Below are 10,381 nucleotides of genomic sequence, written 5' to 3' on the forward strand. Positions count from 1 at the left end.
TCAAGTTCTCTTTATTTATCAAAAGTTAAAAATTAATGGCAATTCTATACAATGAAGTCCACTCTAGATAGAAGTAGAAACTGACTGAAGACGGATGAGTTCGAGTTCACAATACTGAGAAATTTTGATTCACAATGACCGCTTGGTATCAAATTCTGTTTTTACAAAATATGTTCATATAATAACCACAAACCTGTAGAATGTTTTCCTTCCAGCAAATTCATCTTTGTAAACTCCCTGGGCGATGAAATAGTCATCCTTGACACCCATGATTTTCCCCCAGAAGTAAACTCGGCTAAATTTGTTTTCACTCTGTAAAATAACGAGCGAGGTTTGCAGTGCTGCCTTTTGTTCGGGGCTGAGGATAATACCACTGCTCCCAACATAATCAACATAAAGGTGAAGCCCTTCACTGTCCATTTTGAAAGAATTGTTCAAATTTAATCGGAGAAGTGAAACAACAGTGGAAATCCTGTTCAATACACGCTCACAGAGGGTTGCTATTTGTAGTTACCATAGCAATGCGCGAGCGCAGACCCAGACTTCCGCTAGCTCTAGTGTTTCTGGAGGTAAATGCTGTACCCTAGTGGTACTTCCTGTGTCAACAACAATAAACAAACGAAAACGAAAGTAAAAATGATTCATTTTGTGACGTGTTGTGATTTTTACATTGGAATCTAGAACTTTGACAAATAAAAGTCATGACCGGTATCCAAACACATTTTGTGATAGACAGCGACATTCAAGTGTTACATTCGGTTGGTATAAGTAACTTGAAATCTCAAGACTGCGTTCGAGTCAACATCTCACCACAATTCAATCGGTCAAAATTTCCACACGATTGTTCCTTTTCCGACGATCAAATTAAAACTGTTTGGGAGAGAAGAGTTTTAGAAAATCCCAAGTTATACAATGGGACCAAATTTCGACTTCACTCTATCTTTGATTCCACTGTACACAATGATGAGGTTGAATTTAATGTAGGAGTGACTGACTACAAAACATACCTGGGGACAAACTGGGCACAAAATATCAAAGAACTTCAGTTACTAGGAAATCGATTGCACAATAATTCTCAGGCATTTCTTTCTGATGCACTTGGAGTTGGATGCTTTTTAATACTCAGTGACAATTATATGGTTCTTTTGAAAAGAAATTTCCATTGTGCGGAGGCTCCAGACACTTGGGATGTACCAGGTGGACATGCTGAACCAAAGGTATTTTTTTCCTAAATGTTGAAGGCCAAGGTTGGAAATGCCCTGTTCTATGTTTGCTCTTGTCTTTGTTGATTCTTGATCAAGTTGTTGTCTTGGAAATAATTCTCACGTGAAATCACGTGAAAACCGAAACTTCCACATTATCTGTTTTCGTAAATTGAGTTGGAAGTTTCCAATCCATTTAAGTACCTATATTGTCATTTAGACTTCACTAAGCAATATTTGCATCATGTGAGACTCAATGTAGTAATTCCCATCACGACTGGGTATAAAAACATTTACTAATTAAAGTCATTTTGTCAAAACTTTGTCACCATGTCATTAAAAACCATTACACAATGATAGTGCACATTTCATCAATCAACAGAGTGCATTTTTTCTCATGATGCAATAGGGTATATTTTCTTTTTATTACTGAAAGCTATTTAATTTTTAATGAATGTTTTTAGTCTACAATTATGTAAGTACTGTCTCTCTAGATCAAGCTGTTCACGGGACAAAGATGAAATATGAAAACCTTTTTTCTGCAGCTATAATTTGATATATAAGTAAAATTGTTTTGTTTCCTTTTCACATACTTAGCATACTGTCGTGTATCGTATAAATAATTTAATAATGTTGTACATTTAATCCCTCATATGATTTGCCCCAGCCTCAGTAATACGATTTCTTTATATTTCTCAGAATATTATTGGTGATTTACCTCTTGGGGACATTGATGTCTCAGTGATGACAGGAGAGCAAGTTTGTACAGAGATATTTAACTCAATCCTTCAAGAAATAACAGATGAAGTCAACATTCCACTCTCAGAATTAGAAAGGCCTTTATACATGGGGACTGCCAGAAATACAACAAGCGGAGGAAGGCCCAGCATGGAGTTTTTAATCAAGTAAGATAATCAATGAAGTGGGAAATTTATACAGAAATGATTGCCAAATTTGGACCAAGTCCTTGATATATCCATTCTGCTTTATATCAGATTCCAAGTAGAAACATTAAGATATATTTTTTCTTATCTTTTTAAAATCAGACAAAAAGAAAATAATAAAATATAGATAAAAAAAGCAACAAAACAAAAAAAAAAGCAACCCAAAAAACCGAAAGCCACAGGCGAGGAGAAACCTACAATCAGCATATCACTGTCTCTGATTACAGTGCAACCCCGATGTAACGACATCCGTTATAGCGACATTCCCTGTATAACGACATGGTACTCAGGTCCCATTTTATTTTACTATATATGATTAGTAATAAAAACCCCTCTATAGCGACGTACATTTCAGCAAAACCCCTGTATAACGACATTTCTGGTCCGACAAACCTTGAAGGTGTTTGTCTACCATGAAATTGTTCGTAACTATTACAAGTGGTATCTTCCATTCTATGTATATTGTCTACTCGTAATAAGCCCAGAGCTAGTTCTTATTGTAGCCAATGAAAACGCTTCTTTTTCAGCCAATCAATAGTCACATTTGTACAACACCGCAGCCAATCAGAAGGCTCGCCTTTCACCCAATGAATGCCTGTGACAGGTCAACACTGGACTGTTTATAAATCCTTTGTCCACTCTCCATTCATTGCCGGTCCCAAGCCCGGATAAACTACAGAGGGAAAATGAAAAAGTATACATTCACTACACAAGACCCAAAACACCTCCTGATATACACACATAGGAACCTCTCTGTAACGACATCCCTCTATAACGACACGTTTTCCCGGTCCCGACGATGTCGTTATATGGAGTTTGCACTCTATATATATATATAGGGAGTGAGATTAGCGGGAGAGTAGTGTCCCTTGATTGGACGTCTCCGGTGGAGAAGTTATTTGTAAACAAACCAACTACAAGCCATTTTTGTACAGAAATATGAATAATAAATTTTGTATTTGAAGCGCTTGGCTTGTAGTTGGTTTGTTTACAAATAACTTCTCCACGGTGATGTCCAATCAAGAGACGCTACTCTTCCGCTAATCTCATTCCCTATATGATTTCAATTTTTCTAAAATTCCTTCTCACTCTCTGTTGTATAATATAACATCTTGGGACACTCATTACTCAGTAATAGATGAGTGAAATATACAGTGGTTTTTTATTTTATGATTATTGATGCATTTCAGATTGAATAGCTCCAAAGCTATGTAAGATTTCATCAAACGATTTTTTGCCATAGATGCAGATTTTATTTAAGTATTGATTGATAAAAATTTTAACATTGTGCGCCCTTTGGTAGCTGAGCTATAACGTCATTAATAGAAAAGGATAATTTTGACGTAAATCATAATTTACAGTGTGTTTGTTTTTAATCATTGACACATTTCAAGTTGGAATAAAACTGCTATAAATACTGACTTCAAGGCAAAAGTAATCTCAGAAAACTTTCAAATAGAGACTGGTGTAAAACAAGGCTGTGTGTTATCCCCATTTCTCTTCCTATTTGCACTCGATTGGGTGATGATAGAATCGATGAATGGGACCAAAACAAGAATCAGATGGACTTTTTCAAACATGTTGGCAGATCTGGATTTCGCAGATGACATTGTTCTCTTTTCACAAAAATTTCAGGACATGGAAACAAAAACATCAGATCGCCTGCAAAGCCCTGAAAATAGGCTTAAATATAAACATAGCCTAAACAAAAACAATGAGAATAAAAGCAAATTTTTAAAATCCCCATCAAACTATTGGGAGATGAAATAGAAAACGTGGTCGAAATTTGCTATCTTGGAGCTAAAATGTCGGAATATGGGGACTCAGTAAAGGAAATAAATGAAAGGTTAAAAAAACCCCGTAAAACTTTTGGTATCCTAAACAAACTTTGGAATGCAATGAAAATTTCAACAAAAACAAAGAAGCGCATATTTAAGAGTAATGTGTTATCAGTTATTTTATATGGGGGTGAGGTTCGGAAGCTGGCAGAAGACAGAAGTCACTGGTGTATGTGTTTATTTTATGAAAAACCAAAGAGGAGTAAGTAAGTGATGTTATTGGGCAAAGCTATGCACGGTATCTACTGCTGCCATTTCTGATTTGCTTGACACAAACTCTGTTGGTAGGTTAATTTCTTCATCTTCATCATCAGAATTAGGTGTTTCTTGTTATTTCAACATAATTGCATTGATGGATTTCCGCAGCTTTAGATATTGTGATCAATATTGAATTGTTTTTCCCTTTACTTTGACAGTTTCATAGGCCATAGTTGGTCTCATTTAGGGGATATCATGTTTGCTGATTATCATTATATATAAAATATTTAGGTCAATTAAAGCAATTTCTGATCAAATCAACATCAATATGCAAAATATCTTCAGCTCTTTCATTGATGTCAACAGTACATTGTCATTTATTTGTCTTCATCCATTTAAAACAATTAGATTAACAAAAAGGAAGATATATACATTTCATTTTTTCCCTCAGATGCTCACTCACCAGTGCAAACGTCCACACAAATTATCACAAAGGAAGTCAACTTGAGGCAGATGAATCAACAAATATCAAGTTTTTCCCATTAGATGAAATTGGAAATATTCAAAGCAACAACACCGGTCTTTGGAACAGCTTAGCTCCATCTGCTAAAGGTTGCATAATACTGTACCAAATGGCACATGGCTTACATCAAGGATGAGTTATCCATAATATTAATACCAGATACCGTAGGTATAAAATTGGGACTGGTGAATATCTTATCAAAGACATATTAAATTAATATCGAAGTTATTATTTGTCATATGACTTCAACTGCAAATAGGAAAAACTACAATTTTTCCCTATTTGTACTCCCAACACTCTTTTGTGTTGAAGGTAAAATTTGTGAGCTCTCTAGTCATTCTGTTTTTATAAACAAAATGGTGCTTTTGGTAAAACACTGTAAAACACTTAAAAACAATCAAAAACCCCCAGGAGGAGAGAAAGCAAACATAAATAATACGTCAAAAGACTACAGAGATATCTATGGATACCACAACCGTGGTGTTTGTGTGTTGTTGTTAATGATTCAGTGTTGAAACGGAACAAGTAAAAGTCAACTTCTGAAAAGTTTGTTTCCATTGATATTTAAAAAAAACCGCTCCACTTATTTGCCAATAGAGTAGCTTTAGATACCTAATTCTATTTTTATTTGTTTGTTTCTTGACCCTCTCTGGCGGCGAAAATGGGGTGATTCGCTCTAATACAATTCTTTCCAGGAACTTGTATAAGCAAACAAAGTAGAGATATTGGTCTATAGCTTGATGGTTCAGTCATTGGTTTGCCTGGTTTTAATATGGCGATTACTTTGGCATGTTTCCAAATTTGTGGATATGTGCCCTTTTCCATGATGTCTGTCATAGTATTTGCCAGCCAGTCTATTGTTTCTGGTCCAAAGTTAGTAATCATGTCGGGGTATATTCCATCAATGCCAGCAGCTTTGCCATTTTTTAAATTTTCTTTATAGCTCCTTGCATTTCATTAATCATTATTGGGACACTTAAAAACATTCTATTGTCAGGCAAAGTTTTCAGGGTCTTTTGATATTCTTTTCTTAATTCTTTTTCAAGTTGATGATTTGGGATGTGTTGTCCCCGTTGTTTAATTTCTTAGACAATTTTGTCAGCGGCAATCTGGGGTGCTGATTTTGTTTGATGAGCTTCAGGGTTTAGCTTTTTGAGGGTTTGCCATGCATGGCGGCTGGAGTGACTGAGGTCAAAGTTTTCAACAGTTTCTACCCATCTCTCTTTTCGGCTTTCATGTAGTGTGTTTAGTAGTTCTTCTCCAACCTGTTCATCGTGTGCCTCCTCATATTTTTTCAGCAATTCTTTGCTTCGTTCATTCCAGCATGGGATGTATTGTTTTCTAAAACCCCTGGGTATGTTCTTCTTTGCGGAGGTTAGGACAAGTTTGTTAAATCTCCCTATATTCTCAGTTTTTGGGGGGGATCCTTTTGCAGGTTTTGTCAATTTCATCAGCGAAAGCTTTCCAATTTGCTTTTCGGAAATTCCACCGTGGTATGGGCAGGGTGTTCATGATTGGGATTTGGATTCCAGTTCTAACAAGGACTGGGCGATGTTGGCTGTAAGGAAAATCTCCCAGGATTTCTCTAGTTGACTTCAGCGAATTTCTATTTGGGTCCTTTGTTACAAAACGAGGTCTGGGGTATAGTCTTTGCACCAACGGGCCGATCTTAGAGTTCCTTTGTCTTTGGGGTTGTAAATGTGTGTTAGGTCATTAAGGTTTGCCCATTGTGAGATCTCATTCCCTGGAGTGTCATTTTTGTTGTAACCCCATTCGGAATGGTGGCTGTTGAAGTCTCCCATGATTATGGATGGATGATTTATTTTGTCTTTAGGGTAAGAGGCCCAGTTAAGATTTGGTGGTTTGTATAGATTAGTAATTTCAGTGTCACCAAATTAAATAGTGAATCTTTGTGTGCCGTTGATTTCTGTGCTGCCTCCCAGGTCAGTGACTTGGGCTGCTGCTCTGGCACAAGTGATGATGCCATATTACCTGTGGTGTTGTTTGTTTATTACGTGATATCCCTGAGTGTTGTATCGTGAGGAAGGGGCAGTGTCATCGAGATGAGTTTCCTGGAGGAGCACAATGTCAACATCATACTTTTTGAGTACATGTGATAGGTATTCACACTTCGCCATTGATATTCCTTCTATATTCAGGGAAAGTATTTTAATGCTAGTGCCTATAGTGAGACTGTTTTCAACGTTGGAGTCTAGCTCATTTGTCATGTCAATCAGACTTTCTACGTTTGACACGCGGTCCTTTTTGTACTGGGCGACGACCGAGCCAGCATGGTATCTTTTCCTATTTTTCATTTTCATTGAGTTGGAGGTGTGGGTCCAGGAGAAGGAAGAACCTTGTCTTGACGCCGGTTTGGATCATTCTTCTGGCTACTCATCTTCAGCTGTTCCAGCAGGATTGGATCTAGGCTGGCATCACCTTCAGGGTCATGGCAGCGCACAAGCTCCTGTATGACGGCAACGTGATGATCCTTCTCAGGAGAACAATTGAGTGTATCCAAACACAAGATCCTACTAAGAGGAACAATTGAGTGGGATCTTGTGTTTGGATAAGAATTTTAGGTGATCTCAAACTAAACTGATAGTACTGATAGTATGCTTTTGAAATCTAAATCTGATCCCTATACTATTTCAACCAGTCCCTTTTATCTTACTTTTCTTGGGTGGTTATTAGGCCCATAGAGTCGGAGCTAATCCCAGCTTCGATAGTGTAAAACAGATGATAGCAGTAGCTTTCTACCCTTTGGATAGGATGCTAATTTATCGCAAAGTATTTTGTGCCAGATCTAACAGACCCAGTTACCCAATCACTGCTGGGTGGATAGAATGGTCTTCACGTCACCCGGAATCGATCTCAGTCCCTTTGTGTGAAGTGAGTGCTCTACTAACTGAGCAATCAGGATTCCTTGGGTGCTTTTAACTGTTTAATTGAGACTCTATAATTAGTGGTGCTGACATGATCTAAAAGTGTCAAAAATTGCGGTATTACCCCCAAAAAAAAAAAATGACAACCAAAACTCATGGGTCTTTCTTAATAGTGCAAGTGTTGCTAAAAAAGGACCAATATTATTTAATGATTTAATAACAGTAACAGCTACAAAAATTGTTTCTCAAACGATTGTTCCAAAATTTCTGCAGGTTGAATCAAATATTTTTTTAAAGGAAAAAAAAATAGAACTGTATGTACTACAAGTTGTAGTATGGATTTGTTCTTCTCAACTGTTGTAGTACAACAGTTGAGAAGAACAAATCCATTGACATTTAAAGCTCACATTTTTTAAAAAGTCATCAGTCTTCCAATAAAGAACAATTTAAAATATCCATCTAAAATTTAACGGCATTATGATTTATCGACACTCATAAATTTTTAGCTCAGCAGCTTTTAATGTCCAGTTGATATTTGTTGATTGATGCTATATAGGGGCCTACACTCCAGTATGGTTTCCTCATACTCATTCGATTGTCCCAAATTTTTTCCGTATTATTCTTTATTATCATTCCTTTCCTTCCTCGACTAATTTTTACCTCAAACACGGTATCCTCAAACTAATTTCACCCAGCCAGTGTAAAAAGAAAAAAAAGAATAAAGGGTTAATTAAATTGTTTTTTTTTTTTTTTTTTAATGCAACCAGTGATTTTGGCCCCTGATGATTTACTGTGACATTGACAGTTATGAGCAGTCACACACAGCCACTCAAAGAGTCTATCGCTGTTTCGCAAAACTGACATCTCTCTGCTCATTCTTATTACTTCGCCATTCATTCTAATTCCAATGCCAGGTGCCATGATTTGCTCATTGTTGGCTATGACGATAAATGAATGTTGTGATACAGCCCCCCCCCCCCCTCCACACACACACCAAACCCTGATAACTGTCATGTATTTAATATCCCACAACATATCAATAAAATAAATAAATGATAAAATTCCCTTTTTTCTTCTTTACTTGGAGATTTTTGTCTTATGGACTATCTCAAGGAGAGACTGGAATAACCCAGGTGTCAGCCACAGCTCATCACAACAAATTGAGATAGATGGAGATGGCTTGCTTCGGGCCACTTTCGGGTACAAAGCACATACCGCTGTGTTACTGTTACACTACCCCCCTCCATCAAGTCATCTTTGGCAAGGCACGGTTTCCTCAAAACCTTTTTGTTTTTCCTGAAGAGTTTGAGGAAATCATGCTGGAGTGTATATATATAAGGTGATTATTTATTGGGGATGATGATATAGTTTTATCCATTTTATTTTATTTTAATGCCATAAATATTAATGAGGGCTTTATTAAAATGTTATCAAGGAAGAGAATAATGTATTATTTTAACTTATATCATCATCATCTTCAACTTATTGCTATTATTGTTATCATTATTACTATTACTACATATATCATATTACATCATCGCCATTTTTATTATTATTAAAAATAAGCTCAGCGGCAGGTAAACATTTCATGTCGATATCTTCCCAGACTATTGATACAAGTTGCTAATACTCCGTTTGCTGAACATATGTATTGTTTGCCATTCACTGCTATTTCTTTTGGAAGCCTTTTCTTTTAGAATTAGAATCATTTCTTCTCTGTTGCTGAATGTACATATTTATTTATTTATTTGTTTTTTGTTTTTTTGTTTTTAAGGGATTTACGGCGCTTGCAACACATTTAGGTCATATCAGCGCCAGTAAAAAGGAAGAAAATGGGATAGTAAAAAGTTCTAGAATTACAATTAAAGCACTCAAGAGAAAGTAAGACAAAGGGGAACTGGGAACAAATAGGGATCAGATGTAAATTCCAAGAGCATACCACCAATGTACTTAGTTTGAGATCACCTATAAGTCTCATCTGGACACAAGCACAAAATCCAACAAAGAGGAACACACTCAAATGCTTACACTATACATTAAAAATGACAAATATAATAATACATAACACAGAGAGATGATTTACAAGGAAAAAAATATCATCTCCCAAAACAATAACTATGCATTTGACTGTTTCCCTCCCAGCCAGGACTCCAACCAGGGCCAGGACAAAACCAAGTAACCTCATTCCAAGATAAGGACAGAAAGCATGTTGGAAAACAGATATAAGGGGATAGAAGACACAGTATGTACCTCCCTGCCCGCTATGGGAGGTCAGGATCCCCACCCAGATTTATTTATTTATTATAACAACTTATTGTATCTCTTGGGATTCCAAAACATGTACTTTGTGGATGATATTCATAAAAGTAAATAGATTCACTATTTACATACGGTATAATTTATCTAAGAATTTTATATTATATTTATTGAATGATCAATGATATTATCTATTTTTGCAAGATATGTGGAATAATAAATAAAAGGAGAATTCTATATGATGTTGTTTGACTTTTAACATTTTCAAAAGTTTAATCCCATCCAATCCACTACAATCCATACTTCTGGAGCTTCAAAATTGAAGATAAGTTTATCTGTGTGGTATGGGATGGTGTTTGATTATGGCTTGATTTTACTCTAAGTACCTGTCTTTTTCGTCTTCTTCCTTTTAACTCACTCAACACTAACACCGACTATATCCGTCGAATACCCGGGGTTACTTTCACCCCATGCCTATTAATTACATTTTTCTGAGACAAATTATAATCGTAGTATCAAAGCTAATGTTTTTAGA

General features: G+C 36.2%; 2 protein-coding genes across 2 annotated transcripts in view; one reads left to right on the forward strand and one right to left on the reverse strand.

Moving 5' to 3' along the window:
- Nucleotides 1-1,049, reverse strand: part of LOC144966508 (radial spoke head protein 9 homolog) — a 6,811-nt gene extending 5,762 nt beyond the window's left edge. The window contains exon 1 of the mRNA XM_078903130.1: nt 194-1,049. Within this exon, the coding sequence (XP_078759256.1) occupies nt 194-420 (227 nt within the window). The 5' untranslated portion in view covers nt 421-1,049. The remainder of the gene's footprint in view (nt 1-193) is intronic.
- Nucleotides 576-10,083, forward strand: LOC144966501 (uridine diphosphate glucose pyrophosphatase NUDT22-like). The gene is made up of 3 exons (XM_078903119.1): nt 576-1,217; nt 1,902-2,107; nt 4,634-10,083. The coding sequence occupies exons 1-3, from the start codon at nt 702-704 to the stop codon at nt 4,839-4,841; spliced, it is 930 nt and encodes a 309-aa protein (XP_078759245.1). The 5' UTR covers nt 576-701; the 3' UTR covers nt 4,842-10,083.
- Nucleotides 10,084-10,381: the final 298 nt, after the last annotated feature.

The sequence above is a fragment of the Berghia stephanieae genome, chromosome 1, assembly GCF_034508935.2.
Source record: "Berghia stephanieae isolate SIO BIC M18660-M18661 chromosome 1, UCSD_Bste_1.3, whole genome shotgun sequence".
In the NCBI taxonomy this organism is placed as follows: Eukaryota; Metazoa; Mollusca; class Gastropoda; order Nudibranchia; family Aeolidiidae; genus Berghia; species Berghia stephanieae.